Here is an 18,054-nt window from a genome sequence, read left to right as displayed (position 1 = left end):
GCCTCCCTTCCTTTTCCCCCCCTGTCCATCAGCCCCTGTTCCTGCTCCCCCTGTCCAGCAGTAGGCCTCCCTTCCTTTTTCCCCCCTGTCCATCAGCACCTGTTCCTGCTCCCCCTGTCCAGCAGTAGGCCTCCCTTCCTTTTCCCCCCCTGTCCATCAGCACCTGTTCCTGCTCCCCCTGTCCAGCAGTAGGCCTCCCTTCCTTTTCCCCCCCTGTCCATCAGCACCTGTTCCTGCTCCCCCTGTCCAGCAGTAGGCCTCCCTTCCTTTTCCCCCCCTGTCCATCAGCACCTGTTCCTGCTCCCCCTGTCCAGCAGTAGGCCTCCCTTCCTTTTTTCCCCCCCTGTCCTATGTACTACCTGAGTGCTTTAGCTGTGCTGCCTTGAAGGAAGGTCTACTGCTGGACAGGGGGAGCAGGAACAGCTCCCCCTGTCCCCGCTCTGTGAAGGCCTCCTCCTGGCAGCCACTGCTCCACACCGGTGTGCGCGGCCGAAACCGTCTCCTCCTGTCAGCCGCCGCTCGGCACCGCGGGCCTGAAACCAACACCACGGCCTGCAGGCGCCGACAGCGGGCTGGAAATAGCGGACTGGTGTTTTGGAGACGGAGTGGCCGAGCGAAGCGCATGCTGCCGACAGGCGGGGTCCTGCTCCGGCGTGTTGCTCGTGCACAGCAGCGGGAGCAGCGCCACCAGCAGCAGCGCCGCCATCGCCGCTTCCGGACACTGCGGGAGCCCCCGCGCCTGCACATCACCCTGGCACGCGGAAGCGAGTGGCAGTTGGTTGCAGAGCGTGCGAGGCCAGCTTTTCAGCCCTTGTCGAGGGGGTGGGACAGGCTGGTGAGGAGCTCGGGGGCTGTTGCTGTTCTTCCACCGTGTCACGGTGGCTGGCTGCGGTCCTGGCTTGTGGAGTTGATCTGCCCAGCGCTCGCGCATGCGCACTCCTGCCTGCAAGGCCACGGACATACATCTCGGATCAGGGAAAACGGAATCACGCAGTTGAGTGCGCATGCGCGGCTAGCATTTTATTATTTCAGATTTAAACCCTGGAGAGGGATATCAATTGAGGTTGAGTTTGCAGAAGGGTCAGGAATATCCCAAGCAAGAATCATGCCCTATGTGACACACCCCCAAGCACCCACTATGCTGCGGCCACTGCAAGGAAGACAATGGAGGGGGTGCAATTGTTTGTACACTCCCCTTCTCCCTTTCACCCTGGGGAACAGCAGTGGTGATAACAGGTGTGTTGTATGAAAATGTAGCAATCTCAAATTAAGAAAGCTAGATGAGTTTTCCAAAATGTTAATCTTCCTTGCAGTGACCCCTTTTTGTCTCTGTTAATAGGGCTTGGGCAGCTGCTGGTCTTCCAGAACCTGATGAGTCAAATCGTGATATTCCCTTCCTTTACCTGTAATCTGTCATGTATGCCCAAAATAATAGGTGCCACAGAGATAATCAGCTTAGCCAACAAAGCCATCACCTACCACACACTATTCACTGCAGAAGTAGTGGAATGCCTTTTTGTTTGGGGAGGTCAAGCTCCACTGCCAGCTCTTTTATTTATTTTTTCAATTTTCTATACCATTCTCCCAAGGGAGCTCAAAACGGTTCACATTAATTTATTCAGGTATTCAAGCATTTTTCCCTATCTGTCCCGGTGGGCTCACAATCTACCTAATGTACCTGGGACAATGGGGGGATTAAGTGACTTGCCCAGGGTCACAAGGAGCAGCATGGGTTTGAACCTACAACCCTAGGGTGCTAAGGCTATAGCTTTAACCACTGTGCCAAGGGGATCACGTGATGCGTTGAGCCGCGGCAGACACGCGCTGCCAGAGCTCCCGGGCCCCGAGTCCCGAATTGCCCGGTTACAGCCGTCGGGGGATCGCCGGAAATTAGCGCTCTGAAGCGCAGCTACAAACTCGCTGCATGGACAGATTTCTGTCCTCTTCCGCGCCCCCGATGTCAACCCGCTTGCACAAAAAGGATCGGGAGCGCCTGCAGAGCGGAGGGGAAAAAATGGCATCGGGCACCCTCACCCAGGCCCTCACCCAGGCTGTGACAGCGGCTATGCAGCCCAGCATCGACAAGCTATCAGAGCAGATTTTAAAAGTAGAAAATATGCTCTCAGAAATGACTAAAAGAACAACAGCATTGGAGACTAGAGTATCCAGTATGGAAGACACACAGAACACCCAGGCCACTACCTTACAGGAACTGCAGGCCCTGACCCAAAAGCAAGCGGAGAGACTGGAAGACCTGGAAAATCGTTCCTGCAGATCCAACTTACGCTTTTGGGAATTCCTGAGGCGGTGGCGGGTCCAAAGCTGCTAAAAACCCTGGAGGTATGTCTTACCAAAACCTTTTCCTTACCCGAGGGATTGGGACCTATCCATCTTGAACGGGCTCACCGTCTGGGCAGGGAACAGGCCCGAGAGGCCCGGCCTCGAATGGTTATAGCCAAACTCTTAAATTATAACCATAAGGTGGAAATTCTACGCAGATATAAACAACTCCGGGAGACCTTACAATTTGAAGAGTCGGAGGTCCGCATCTTCCAGGATTACTCTGCGGCCCTAACGGAGCGCAGGAAGCAATTTTACCCGATATGTGCCTCCTTGGCTGAAAAAAAAGTACGGTTCCTGTTCCTGTACCCGGCTCTATTGCGTATCCACCATCTGGAACAATGGCATGTTTTTGATACAGCGGCGGAAGCGGCTCTCTATTTGAACACCCATGTGCTTACCCAGTCTGATCTGACCTGATTAACAGCAGGACCTGAGTGTGTACCACCCTCGGGCTGCTTGTCGAACTCTGGTTCTGGGTTTATGGGAAGCATTGGCCCTCAACTGTGGTGGCTCAGGGCTACATTTAAGGCCCACTTTTGCCAGTAACCATGACTCAAGCTGGCGACCTGGCATTTGTTAAGTTATGATTGTTCAAGGGACAGTATGTTGTGGACAAGTTATTTTTTGCTGTTTTCTTGGTACTGGGCTTCTAAGGTATAACTGTTCTTCTTGCACTATTGGGGACTCGGGGCCTGGAGTGGCATTGTTTTGTGATCTTTCACACCTCTGGGACCGCCCTAGGACGGACCCCTAGTTGTGACCTCAAACCATGCACCAGGGGGATAGGATGGGAAGGGGGGGAGAGGGGGGAGGGGGTTGAATGGGGGGGAGTCCTTTGCTATCATATGGCTATATATATAATTTACGGCTGCAAGAGAGTGTAGGTTTTGAAGCTATGGTGAGCTTCTTGTCCGGTAACTCACCCACTGTATTGAAGGCACTTGGGCAGGCCCTGAGTGCCTTATGGCTACCTCATTTATGGCTGGGAACCTAGGTTGGCTTCTTTATTCATGCTTTCTATTTTTTGCTGATCATAGCTCTTCTAACACTGTATGGCTAATACTCTAAGGGTAGCCTCCTGGAATGTATCTGGTATCACCTCCCCTATTAAAAGAACCAAAATTTTAACACAACTAAAACGGAATAAAGTAGATATAGCCTCCCTACAGGAAACCAGGTTGACGGACATAGAGCATCAGAAGTTGAGGAGGTCTTGGGTGGACGCAGTGTATGCAGCCTCATCTCCACAAAAGCGAGCGGGGGTAGTGATATTGATCCGTAAGTCCTTACCATATACAGCGAAAGTGGTAGCCACTGATACACAGGGCAGATATGTATTGTTACAGATGACGGTAGGAACATACTCTTTCTACCTTTTGAATATTTACGCACCTAATACATACGATCACGCCTTTTTTGAAGGCATCACAGCATTGCTTTTAGAGCGCATTACTGATCCGGTCTATATAGCCGGGGATTTTAACCAAGTTCTAGACCCGACCTGTGACCGTACTGGACCGGGACAAAGTGTGAGCTCGTCCCAAACTAGAGGCATACCTTACCTCTGTGCCACACTGGATCTGGTTGACCCCTGGAGGCTCTTACACACCACAGAACGGGATTATACTCACCGCTCCAGGGCGCATAACACCCAATCTAGAATAGATTATATTCTTATCACAAGTAGGGCGTTCTTAAATGTGGACGCGGCGGTAATAGGTCCTACAGTCATTTCAGACCACGCGTTGATCTGGCTTGACGTGAACGTGGGCTTTGGCATTCGGGGACCCGTACGTTGGCGATTCCCTAGTTACTTATATTCAGATGATCATTTTAAAACTTATTTAATAACTAAATGGGAAGACTTTCTGACCTTTAATGGTCAACACTGTAATAACCCGACACTGTTCTGGAGCACAGCTAAGGTAGTGCTTAGAGGTGATTGTATAGCATATGTTATAGCACGGAATCGCCGATTATCTCGGGGCATCCTTAGGTTAGAAAAGGAATTGGCAACTGCTAAACACCAATATACACAATATCCTACACGAGCATCTAGGGATCTCTGTGGAGGCTACTCTTAATTCTTATATCCATGAACGCACGGTTAAAATGCTTCTGTATCAAAAATTCCGCTACCATCGCTATGGTAATCGTGCGGGGAAATTATTAGCTCGATTAACAACACAGGCTCGAGGTCATCGTTATGTAATGGGAATGAAGGATGATAGGGGACATCTACAGCACTCCACAGCACACATTGCGCAGATTTTTAAGGCTCATTTCCAGAAGATCTATGGGTGCCAGGACTCGGGAGCTGCTCCACTCATTAGGGATTATTTGGCAGATTCCGGCCTAATGCCGCTCTCTGACCCTGATGTTGAATTTCTCAATGCAGCCATCACACCTAAAGAATTGTCACATGCTATTAAACAGCAAAGAAATTTCTCGGCTCCGGGGCCGGATGGCTTTACAGCTGAATTTTATAAACTTTTAGCGGAGCAGCTGAGTCCCTTCCTTAGGGACTACTATTCGCAGGTTACGCGGGATGAACATTTTCCCACGGAGGCGAATGAGGCGTTGATTACTTTGATTTTGAAGCCAGGTAAAGACAGCACTGCTCCTGAGTCCTATCGACCCATATCTTTATTAAATGTGGACATACAAATTTTATCTAAAATATTAGCTGATAGATTAGCCACTCTACTCCCAAATATCATCGCGTCTACACAGGTGGGCTTTGTAAAGGGCAGGCAGGCGGTCCATAACGTTCGAAAGGCACTCTTGTCATTGGCCCATACACAATCTCATGACACCCTGATGCTATTACTCAGCTTGGATGCAGCGCAAGCCTTTGACCAAGTCAATTGGACATTTTTATTTGAAATACTGCACTATATGGGAATTTCGGGCTGGTTCGCCCACAGCGTTACGCATGTTATACTCGACACCGCGGGCAAGACTGCTTGTTAATGACACTATCACTGACCCCATATTAATTGAAAGAGGCACACGGCAGGGATGTCCTTTGTCCCCCCCTGTTGTTTCTATTGTACTTGGAGCCCTTTCTGCGCAATGTATCTCTGGATCCTGATATAGTGGGGGTGGACTTCGGGGATCAAACATTAAAGGTGTTAGCTTTTGCAGATGACATCTTGTTTATGCTTACTAACCCTTCTCACTCTATCCGACACCTTATACAATCCCTTAACGAATTTAGATTTTATTCGGGCTTTACCTTAAATTATCAGAAATCTGTTGCTTTAGCCAGTCCAGTAACACTGCAGCAAACATGGAGGGGCCATTTCCCTTTCACGTGGGCTGTGCACTCGATTCGATACTTGGGGGTTTGGATCCCCCGAGACCTCGAGACTCTTTATGACTGTAACATTTCCCCACTACTCCATGACACTTTACGTGACTTACAAAACTGGTCCACTTTCCCGCTCACAGTAGCGGGACGGGTGGCTCTTTATAATATGGTGCTCTTTCCCAAAGGGTTATACCGATTTCAGGTCCTGCCCTTGCTTTTATCCTTTTCTCATAAAGCCCGGTTAATTAAAGGATTACAACGTTTTCTTTGGGGAGGCAAGCGACCCCGCATGCAATTTCTTAGAATGTGCTTACCTAGGGACAGAGGGGGTTATGGCTTATTAAATGTACATTGGTATGCTATTGCCTGTCAGATGAGACACATTAATGATTGGTTTAGGGGGACGTCTGACTTTACTGCGACGTCATTGGAGTTGTCATTGCTGGCTCCGTTTCATGTGAGTTATTTCTTGCATGTGGCGGACCCGCGGCTTCGTCCTTTGGTGGCCCAGTAACCGATATTTGCACCGGCTCGACGAGCATGGAAGTGGGTTTGCAAACTTGCTAGATTGCCTTCTGAGGTTTCATTATACTTACCCATCCAAGGCAATGGAGCCTTTCAGCCTGGACTGCAAAATACCGCCTTCCAGAGGTGGGGTGTGCAGGGACTTCAATACCTATTCCACTTATTCTCCGAGGAGGGGAAACTGGCGACTTTTGCTGACTTACAACAGACATTTACTTTACCACCTAATGATTTTTTTGCATATTACCAAATCCGACATTATGTTCAGTCTCTTCCGGCGCACCATCTTGAGGAAGATAACAGGGAGGCTCTTTCAGAACTCTTTAGCCTTTCTGCACAACAGCAGATTCTGCTTCGATTTCACATAGTGGGGATCCGGGATGGGCACTCTGGCCCCAATTTGGACATCTTAGCGGCAACATGGGCTGAGGACTTGCACTGCACGTTAACGGCCCAACAGATACAGAGGACACTGAAAAATATTCTGAAGGTGTCTCCTAATATTGTCCACTGGGAAATGCAGTTAAAAATTGTTTTGAGACTCTATATCCCGCCGGAACGAGCAGCCCGGATGGGGATTACTACAATTCATTCTTGCCCGAAATGTGCACATGCTCACGCATCATTGGGGCATATGCTTTGGAATTGTCCCAAAATTCAACAGTTCTGGCGACAATTAGGGCACTATATTACGCGGTTCTGGCGGAGGCATTGGCTCCCACAACCAACAGCTTTATTTGGACTTTATAATATAGCTACGCCCAAACCCAAAGGAATGTCAGCTTTTGTCACGAGTGCTTTTGATGGGGAAGAAAGCAATTCTTACTAACTGGCTGTCCCGAGAACCCCCTTCCTACGCTCAATGGAGAGCGTTGATGATTGTTCATGCGACGCTGGAGCGGAGACTAGTGGGAGATTTAGATCGTGGACCAGGCCGCAGATTCTGTCAGACCTGGGAATGCTTCTGGCAGGACCTCACACCATATGCTCGCAGTAGACTCTTAAATTGTTAGGACTATCTTACACTCTCAGCCATAGTAGTGGCATTGGACTTTTGGGGTGGGGAGGGAAGGGAGGGATGGGGGGAGGGGGTGAACTTGCACTGTTATTTTTTTGGATTTGTATGCAACTTCTATTTGTATGTTCTGGTTGAAATAATAAAAATCAATTGAACATAACCACTGTGCCACACACTGCGCTCTTGCATCTTCCTTTCTCTTACCTACTATCCCATAGTCACTCCCTCCTTCCACCATGGCATCAGGCATCCTTCCTTACCTCTAAAACCCCCTCTATGGTGCTCGGCATTTCTCTCCTCCCCACCCCCATGATCTTCAGCACTGCCTTCCACCTTCCAGCCTCAACCCTCTCTCTCCCATTTCTATCCAGTGTCCATCTACTCTCTCCCCCTTCCAACCACCATCTACCCCCCTCTCTGGTTCCTTCCATCCAGTGGGTGCCTTCTCTTTCTCTTCCCCACCATCCAGCATCTACCCAGTCTCTCCAGTCTTCCATTCAGTGTCTGTCCCCTCTCTGCTCCTCCTTACATCCAGCATGTGTGTTCCCCATCTCCCTTTTCTATCCAGAGTCTGCCTCCTCTCCTCTGCCCTCCTACATCCATCATCTATCCCCTGCCATCCAAAACTTCAGCCACCGCTACTGTTGCTGTTGTTTCTCCAGACTAATAGCAGCAGCAGCAAAACAAAGATATAAGGCATCATGGGGCTGCTCCATTCATCCTCGTGGCTTCCAGTCCCACCCCCTCTGACATCATTTCCGGGTCTAGGGCAGGGCCGGCAGCCCTGAGGATGAATAGAGCAGCCCAATGATGCATTTATCTTTGGTTTTTTTGCTGCTGAAGATCATGGTGTTCCTGGGATTTGGGGTGGGAGTGCCATGGCACCCATAGCTCCCCCCCCCATTCCAACACATATGATTCAGTGTAAAATTAAAGGGGACTTGTCCTTAAGGGCCATAATGGAAGTTGCAGTTATGGGGTTTCATATTTCTCAGATCCACAAAAAGGCTAATGAGGTTGCAGAGAGAACTACTAAATAAATAATAATATTAAATGAAGGAAAAAGATCTCAGAATTGCCACTCCAAGGATCATAATGTTATCATCCATTAATGGAATTGTGGCGTGGATATCTTTCATTGATCTAAAAAACCTTCATATTATTATTTAAGAAGATGTAATTCATCTTATTTATAAAAAAAATTTTAATATAAGTGACTTATTTTGTCAGAATTCAACTACTCAATAATTTAGGTTTCTAAAATTCAAAATTCTATTTTTCTATTTCTTTTCTTTTTCTTTTTACAAGCAGTGCAAAGAGCAGCAGTGCAAAGAGCATGTGCAAATAGCAAAAGTCTTAGTGCAAATTGCAGTTGAGAAGTGTGCAAACAGGCAAAATAACTTATAACATGGCAAATAATAAGCCTTAGATAAGTAAAGCCTTAAAAGAACACTTATCTTTTTATGTGAGATAAAGCGGCAGGAGATTGCTTCTGCTCACATCCCATATAAAGATTCCAACGGGAACCCGTTTCGCCGCTATCAAGCAGCTTCCTCAGGGTTTAATTAAGATAACGTTATGACAAATGGAACTTTGATATAGATAACCCGTATCTTAATTAAACCCTGAGGAAGCCGCTTGATAGCGGCAAAACGGGTTCCCGTTGGAATCTTTATACGGGATGTGAGCAGAAGCAATCTCCTGCCGCTTTATCTCACATAAAAAGATAAGTGTTCTTTTAAGGCTTTACTTATCTAAGGCTTATTATTTGCCATGTTATAAGTTATTTTGCCTGTTTGCACACTTCTCAACTGCAATTTGCACTAAGACTTTTGCTATTTGCACATGCTCTTTGCACTGCTGCTCTTTGCACTGCTTGTAAAAAGAAAAGAAATAGAAAAATAGAATTTTGAATTTTAGAAACCTAAATTATTGAGTAGTTGAATTCTGACGAAATAAGTCACTTATATTAAAAAAAAATTTCTAAATAAGATGAATCACATCTTCTTAAATAATAATAAGAAGGTTTTTTTAGATCAATGAAAGATATCCATGCCACAATTCCATTAATGGATGATAACATTATGATCCTTGGAGTGGCAATTCTGAGATCTTTTTCCTTCATTTAATATTATTATTTATTTAGTAGTTCTCTCTGCAACCTCATTAGCCTGTTTGTGGATCTGGTCAATTTGTGGTTAATTTTTTTAATTTGATATAATTTTTTGTTTCATATTTCTCAGCCAGACACTCCATGCACTCCACTTTTATAACCTCCAAAGTTCTATTCACACTTGAAACTAATGGGGATTCCATCAACCTCACAATTTCCCAAGTCGTGTACTAACTACCTTCTCTGTTCCACTGTTCACTCACTTTTCTGGTTGTCCTGTGGGCTCACCTCCTCAGGTGGTGTCCACAGTCGTTGCAGAGAGAAAGATTGAGTGCCAGGACTCAGCATTGTTTTGCGATCAGATGTTGGAGAGGTCTACCATCCTTTCCAGAGAAGCAACTCTACTCTATTATAACTTCTGAGCTACATCACCAAGCAACTCTGGGATAATTACCTGCCTTACTTGGGATTCTGTAGAGACAGATGGTGGATAAACTTAGATTTTCCTCTTTCTCTTACCAGTGTAAAAAAGTAACCAATGATAAAGAAATAGAATTTAAGACAGAGACAGTTAAGCCAGCAAAAGTAACTTCACTCCAAGACACCATGTTGCCCCAGTCAATATAAAATTTCAAAATATTAGTACAAGCCACACATGCATCAGAAGTAGTAAAGTAAAACTAGGACTAGATCAGCTGTCCCTTTTGACATAGAACTCTGGTCACCTACCCTTCAGCCCATATAATCTTATCTGCTTTGCATCCATAGAAAATGTTGTCATTTTTGCTGAAAAAGAGGAGTTTGAAAAACTGCCGACACCTCCAGCTAACACTGAAAAAAGGTGCGTGCAAGCCTCATTTTAATGTGTAGCTAAATCTGATTATCACTTAATAAATGCTTGTGACATCAGCATTGGAAGCATCAACAGTTTACTTACTTATCAAACGATATGTTTGTCATACTTGATGAATTTGGTAGCCTGATAAAGATACCAGTCTAAAGTCAATTTATTTTGATGTTTGATGTTTGCAGGTAACTGATACTGCTTAAAAGTGCCGTGTTTTGAAAAGCCATCTGGACCCCGGACATGTCCTCAAAAGGAGGACATGCCTGTGGAAATCCAGAGACATCTGGTAACCCTAGCTAAGGCACCTAATACCCTTGTATTTGCCCTGTCAATTGTCAGATACCTCTGGGTACTTAAACTGTGTATCTTTTATCTACTGTCTAAGACCTATTAAAGAAAGATTAAGCAATGTTATCAATGTGTGAACTGAAAGGTTTAGATTGTAAAAGAAAGTTTCTCTCATTATGTACAGTCATGAAAAGTTTTCATAAGTTAAGCCTCTACACCTTGTTTCATTTTTGCTTACACAGCATAAAGGTGGCTAGTAACCACCTGATAAATAGGCAGGAAAATATCCTGCTGGTTTACCCTTATAAATTAAATGCACTTTTCCTTTTTGTAGTGAAAACGATGCATCCTCGGAGAATGAGAGACTTCTAAGTCATAGCATGGACAGTGACGAGGAAGCTTCCATTGACAAGCAAGGGACCACAGAGCTGTGTCTCTTGTCCTTAGTTCATTTGACCAGGGAAAAATCTTCCACAAATAACAAATTAACCGGGGTAAGATTCATTATATAACCAAAGACTTTGTGCTCTTCTAAAAGTATATACATGCAACATCCTGCCTTTCCTATGATTTCCTTTATCTTTCAACATAAATTCTCAAAGCCCAGGCTGCACAAAATGCTACTGAACTGCAATGGTGTAGCCACAGGTAGGCCTGAATGGGCTCAGGCCCATCCAGGAGCAGCACACCCAGGACCGGCTTACTCTATGGACCAAGTGAGGCCCTGGCCCAGGGCACAAGTGATAAAATGTGCCAAAATCCCAGTACGATCAGCCTTCAAATTCTAGAGGGATAAATGCCAGACTGGAATTTTGTCACCCTTTATCATCAGTGCTTGAGAGAGAGAGAAAGATACCAGATCACAGGTGGGAGGGGAGGGGGGAGGAGAGAGATACCAGATTGTGGGGGTAGGGCGCCAATGCAAAAGTTGGTTCAGGGCACCACAGTCCCTTGAGCTGGCCCTGAGTGTACCTGTGATATGGCTGTTGGGATCCCCAAGCCCTATCATCTGAAGACTCTTCGCATCTCTCCGTCTCCTCCCTACAGTCAATCCAGTGTCTCTCAGTGACTCCTTCCCCTGCCCTCCCCCCCTCCCAGTGTAGCTTTTAAATGCTTCAGTTCTCAGCAACTCATATGAAATGCTCATTCAAGCCCCAGAGCTACCCTTCTGATGCAACTTCCTGTTTCCACATAAGTTGGACCCATTAGAGCAGTGTCCTGCAAACTTTGTCGAACCGAGGCACACTAAATCTAGTGGCTATGGCTCGAGGCATCTGGAAGTGTTCACCATGATGACATCATACACATACATGTCATCATCACATTGATGTCCGCGCGTGAAGGCCCTCCAGATGGGCTCTGAACTGCCAGTGGGGGGTGCCAGCAGGGAAGAGGGCCAGAGAGGAAAGGCGCTGCCACCAGCTGATTGCCTACAGGATGTGTCTCTCGCCACGAGAGGCATGTCCTGTAGGAAGTCAGCCGGCGCCTCTCCTCCCCTCCCCACCCAATGTGTCGCGGCACACCTGAAATCTCAGGAGGCACACAGTTTGTGATACACTGCATTAGAGGAATGGTTCTGGGGCTGGTATGAGCATCACATATGAGTCACTGTGGTGAATAAATTAAGCATTTAAAGGATACACTAGGGAGGGGGGTTCTTTTGAGAGATGCTGGTTTCCCTTGGGGGGTGCTGAGAAATGCCAGGCTGGGAGAAGGATTATCATGCCCTCCCACTGAAGCACTGTCCATATTTCTATGTGCCAGTTTAGAAAGCGAGGGTCCTCAGCATGCTAGAAAGTATATATCCCTGCATGCTCATATTAGTAGATCCCAGTCATTGCATTCTTAAAAATTACTTTAAAATATCTATTCTAAACAATCCTTTTATCTATTAAAGAATCTTCTTGAGCGCGATAGTTGAATACACTGGTTACACGACTTGTCTGGGTGCCCTTCTTGTGAATACAAAAATGTAGTTCTGATTTTATTTAATATTAAAATATTTTTACTATATGTAAACCGCATTGATGTTTTGCCAGTGCAGTATATCAAATGTAAAATAAACTTGGAAATACAAAAATGTCAATTTTAACTGCTGTTCACAAGAACAAGGCAATCACAGCATGAAAGGGATCCTGTAGCTAGTGGGAAGAAGGCTATAAGATCACAGGGCTTGGGCTGATTCTTCCTCCTTTTGTTCCTGCCACTACTGCCATACCTCTGGGCACATGGCAGCAATGAACAAAGCACCAAGGAGCCTCTGAGCCCATGTACATGTAAAGGCTCTCTTGACCAACTCCCCCCCCCCCCCTAACAGATAACCATCAGATGGGACAGGCCCATGAAGGGCCTTTGTAAGCCCAATGGGCTTGAAGGCTCCCTAATGGATATCACTGGCATTTTGTGCACTGATATCACAGACCTGGAGGCACAGCAACAGAAGCAAAAGGGAAGGAGGGAGCTTTGAAGAGTTGGACTTTGGGGGTTGGGGGTGGCGAGGGGATACAACCACAAAAGTTTGCCCATGTCCCCTTAGGTGTTAACAGCAGCTTTAACTACAATAAGGGAGTCCGTTCTTGAACTGCATTCCTTTCTGTGTTTTATTCACACCTCACATTTCCAGCTTAACTCAAAATAGATACTTGGGCAGAGTGCTTAAAATATTTCTTTCTGAACAGGCAGTACAATCTGGCACTTGAGGGCACTATGATGTTGCAATGTTTATAGTTTGCTTGGCCTGAAATGTCAAAATGAGAGCCATTATATCACACAGATAGATTGTGAAAATAATAGTCATCCACAGGTCACTGGGAGGCATTGAGCATTTAGAGGGGAAGTCAGCACCTGAGGCCATGCGCCAACTCTGTTGTGCCAACAAAGGAACGTGATAAAGGAGCTCCTTCATGTCAACTTCAGAGGACTAAGGGGGACTATTCTCATTTCAATTTGTTCATGGTGTTTTGCAGACTTGAATGTGTTGTGCTTTACGATGGGGTATATTCTGGTATGTACTGGGAAGGCAGATATGGTCCTCTGGTAGGCAGGAAAGAAATGAAACCAAATTATTTTAATTTGATTCCGGTGAAGGTACAGAGGCTATCTTTCCTGCTCAACGTTGTGTTAGTCTGAATATATTTCTGATCAGTGCACGATCAATTAGAAATAGAAATATTAGTTGATCTACTTTGATCTTGTTGACCTGATATATATTCTGTATTACAGAATCCTGGTTGCTTGATTCTGACACTGTGGTGATTAATCTGTTGGATGTTGTAGACTATACGGTCTTTTCTAAGCTTTATACAGGCAAGAAGGGTGGAGATCTATTAAATCTAGCTAAAAAGAGTTTTGCATTTTCTGTCGTTGACCTTGCTACCATCAATGGTTTGGAATTGTATCTTGTTTCTATGCAGCTTAATGTTCTATTGATTTATTGGCCTTCTGGGTTCTTACATGCACATTTTTCACCTTATATTGATTTCTTGTTAGCAAATAAGTTGAATTCCAATAATACTGTTTTGCTAGGTGATTTCAATTTGCATGCAGATATGATTGTGACCTTACAGTTGCTACTTTCCTAACTATCCCCCCCACCCCCTTTTATGACGCTGCACTAGTGACGGATGCACAGGAAAAGCACCAAAGCCCTTTAAATCTCTATAGGCTTCAGGGCAGTTACCGCAGTGGCAGCTGCTGGAGAGGCTTTGTGTAAAAATAAAAGGGGGAGGGTTTATATTAGAAGAACTGGGATGATCTCAGATTATTTCTGACTGTACACATAAAGCAGGGCATATTTTAGATATGTGTTTTGTCAATTCTATTACCTCAAAGAAGGCTGACTTGGCTGTCTGTACTGAACCTGCTCCATGGGCCGATGATCATCTGATTAAGTTAATTATTCCTCTGCTTAATAAAATTAAACATAAGCAAGAAAAAGAAATTCAGTTCTTCCAAAGAGACAATTTGGATTTAGAAAAATTGAAACGAAGTTGGTTACCAAGATTAAAAGATCTTGGCAATATGGAGCTTCCTGATGCTGCTGAGACTTGGTATGACTCTTTATTACATTGTCCTGAGTTAGCACTGTTAAAAAAAAAAGTAGTCTTGCGCCGTAGTAATTCTGCTCCCCCTGGTTCTCCAATCACTTAAGAAGCTTAAAGCAAGATTTACGACATAAAGAACACCTTTGGCGTAAATACCCTGATGCTTTTATTATGCAAGCATATAAAAATCAACTAAAAAATTTATATGGATACTACATTATCCTCCAAAAGAGCATACTATGACAAGAGAATCAGTGAAGCTATATTTTCTTCCAAAGAGTTATTCAAAGTCGTCAGGAAACTAACTACAGTATATTCACATCAAAATGATTGTTTATTTTCTAGTCAGGATTTTATGTTATTTTTTTCCATCAAAATTCAGAATACCATAAGTGACTTTCAAGATGAGTCACTTCCTGTTGTGTCATTCACTTGTTACTGAATGTTGGACAGAATTTCAGTCTCTCTTTCCCCCAAATTGAGCTCATCGTCAAAGGTCTTAATAGATCATCTTGTCCTTTGGATCCCTACTCGATTGAAAAAGGAGGAAGTTTTACCTCTTTTATTGTGTATCATTGTTAATTCTTTAAAAGAGGGATGTGTTCCTACAAAATTGAAAAAGGCTGTTTGTTCACCACATATTAAAATGTTGTCAGAATCCTGAGGTTATTTCTAACTATCATCTTATTTCCTCACTTGGATTTTTTGCAAAAATACTCGAAAAAGTTATTCTATGGCAACTACAAGATTTTTTTGGGATAAAAATAGCTCTTTGGATGATTATCAATTTGGTTTCCTCCCTAAGAACTCTACTAAGTTACTGCTTCAATCTACATTAGAGCAAATATGAATAGGTTATGACCATGGTTCATTCTTTCTAATGATTTTCTTAGACATTTCTGTGGCATTTGACATTATTAGTCATCAGATTCTCATGCTAAGATTAAAATCACTGGGTATTGGTGGGAAAGTGTTGGACTGGTTCAATTCCTTTTTATCTGAAAGGAGTTTTAAGGTCCAGTATCTAGGTAACAATTCTGATTGGAGCCCTCTTATTGTGGGTGTACCCCAGGGATCTGCTCTGCCGGTTGTTTTGTTTAACATCTCTTTACAACCTCTTTGTCAGGTCCTATCACAGTTAGGTGTTAGTTATCATCTCTATGAAGATGATGTACAGTTTAGTGCTCCAGTTATGGAGTCATTTTCTGCAACTCTTGATTGTTTGTAAGCTCATTTTAATGTGATTAGTGCTTGGATGGTCAACAATCATCTAAAATTAAATCTTGGTAAAACTCAAATTGTACATTGGCGTTGATCAGACAAATTAACCGTATTTAATTTCTGAAATTCTTTTTAATAGTGTTACTATTCCTGTACTTGATCAATGTAGCTACCTTGGTGTACTTCTTGATTCTACTCTGTCCTTTAGGCCTCAGGTAAAGGCAGAAATCTCTAGAGTCTTTTTCCATTTGAGAGTTTTAAGAAGGCATAACGATTATTTATCTATAATTAATTTTTGCTCTTTTATAGTTGAAATAATACCTCCTATTTTTAACTAGTGCAATTCATTGTATCTTGGGTTACCAAAATACATACTATATGCTTTGCAGCTGTCCCAGAATGTGGCTGCAATACTAAGGGCTAGATTCACTAAGCCCACCTTACCATTCTGGTCCGTGTCTGATCCTATCTGATCTTTGGCCGGCAGATTGATTCACCATTAGTCTACATGCAAATGAGCCTGATCAGACGCCCGCTCCTTACCGACCCCATGGATCGCAGAAGAGCGATCCTGACACAAGTACAGACCATCTTGTTTGCCTGTAGGGGGTGTCAAAGCCAGTCTTCGAGGGCCACAATTGTGCCGGGTTTTCAGGATTTTCCCAATGAATATGCATGAAATCTATTTGTATGCACTGCTTTCATTGTATGCTAATAGACTGCATGCATATTCATTGGGGAAATCCTGAAAACCCGGCAGGATTACGGCCCTCGAGGACCAACTTTGACACCTGTGCGATGGTCTGCGCATGCTCTCCATGACAATAATCTGGAAAAAAGTTGCAATGAATCTCCCCCTGAACTCACTCCCAAACACGAGCCACTTCAGTACATTTCCCAATAGCAAAAAAAAGAGAGAAACGCTGCATTCTTATTCCAGGAGTTTCCAGGAAAGATGTGACATCTCTTCACCACCCTGAACGCCTTCCTTTTTTCTGGCAACTGTGGCCACATCCTATGCACTGCTGACTACGGACTCGGCAGTGCCGGAGGCATTCGATGGTGCTTAGAAACCAGAAATGCTGCCCGAGCGTGCAATGGGTTTGGGTGCCTGCGAGCAGAGGAGGGAAGATTTTTTTTCGAGAGCTGTGAAACTTTTCGCAAGCCCGTTTACTCTCCCGTGTCCCAGGCGAGCCTGCCCTTTCCCGCAGTGCGAACCCGTGGTTTTAACCCACGGGTTTAAAGCGGGCCTGCACTGTGGGGAAGGCAGGGTAACCTGGGACATGGGAGCGTAAAACGGGCTTGTGAAAAAGTTTCAGCTCGGGATGCTGGGGAGGAGAACATGCCATGAGAAGTGTGTGAGAGAGCCGAGGCTTTTTATGAGCCAGCAAGAGTCGGGGCGGCAAGAGCAGGGCGGCAGAAAGGCAGGAGAATCGGGGCTGAGCAGGGCGGCAAGGCAGGAGAATCAGGGCTGACAGCAGGGTTTTTGCACAAGCGACTGGTCCTCAGCAGTTGCTTATTTATGGATTGGCCAGCCCAGTCGGTGTGCCTGCTTTTTTTTAGTGAATCGCAGCGCTTCCTACTTTGCATGTTTCCCCTCATTTGCATGCGCGGATCGGAGGATGATCAGCCACAAGGTTAGTGAATCGGGTCGGAGGGAACTCGGGTCACAAAGGGATCGCAAACCGATTGGTACATGATCGGTTTGCTTAGTGAATCTAGCCCTGTCAGTTTGGTTAGATGTGAGCATATCACACCTGTTTTTCAGGACTTACATTGGTTACCTATTCCTGCACACACTGAATTTAAAGTTTTGTGTCTGCTTTATAAGGTGTTGATTAGCAACAGTCCTGGCTTCGTTGTTTCAAAAGCATCATTTGTCACGCTGTTTATGTTCTGCTGATAAAATGTTACTGGAAGTAAAACGTTTCAAGTTTATTTAAAATTTGTTATCCCACTTATCAGGCTTCTAAGCAGCGTACAAAGGTAAAAAAAAGATCAAATATGGGTAATGCATGCTGATCTCATTAACAGACATTATCATACAATAGGTTAGGGGGCTGAAATACAATAATAAATAGGTTTGACTAGTCTCTCTATCCTACGCTAAATTGTCGATCAATGTCCTCAATCCAAGGCATTTATTTATGGAATGCATTGCCAATGGAAGTTAAATCGCTTTCTGGGGTTTTGCAATTTAGAAAACTCATGAAAACAGTCCTTTTCTGAGCACGGCCATCAGTAAACTTTACATCTGCAATCTGTATTTTATGCTCTTTTTTTTTTTTTTTGAAGCTGCACTAGAGGTTTCTTTTTAAAAAAATTTCTTTATTCATTTTAAAG

The 18,054-nt window shown here is 44.6% G+C and overlaps 1 protein-coding gene across 1 annotated transcript in view; it reads left to right on the top strand.

Moving 5' to 3' along the window:
* Window positions 1-18,054, top strand: part of EDAR (ectodysplasin A receptor) — a 122,709-nt gene that overhangs the window by 87,600 nt on the left and 17,055 nt on the right. The window contains exons 10-11 of the mRNA XM_033947493.1: window positions 10,081-10,153; window positions 10,782-10,941. Coding sequence (XP_033803384.1) covers window positions 10,081-10,153; window positions 10,782-10,941 — 233 coding nt within the window. The remainder of the gene's footprint in view (window positions 1-10,080; window positions 10,154-10,781; window positions 10,942-18,054) is intronic.

The sequence above is a fragment of the Geotrypetes seraphini genome, chromosome 6 (genome assembly GCF_902459505.1).
Source record: "Geotrypetes seraphini chromosome 6, aGeoSer1.1, whole genome shotgun sequence".
NCBI classification, from domain to species: domain Eukaryota; kingdom Metazoa; phylum Chordata; class Amphibia; order Gymnophiona; family Dermophiidae; genus Geotrypetes; species Geotrypetes seraphini.
Note: the sequence above shows the minus strand (reverse complement) of the source record. Positions and strands in the feature narration are given on the sequence as shown.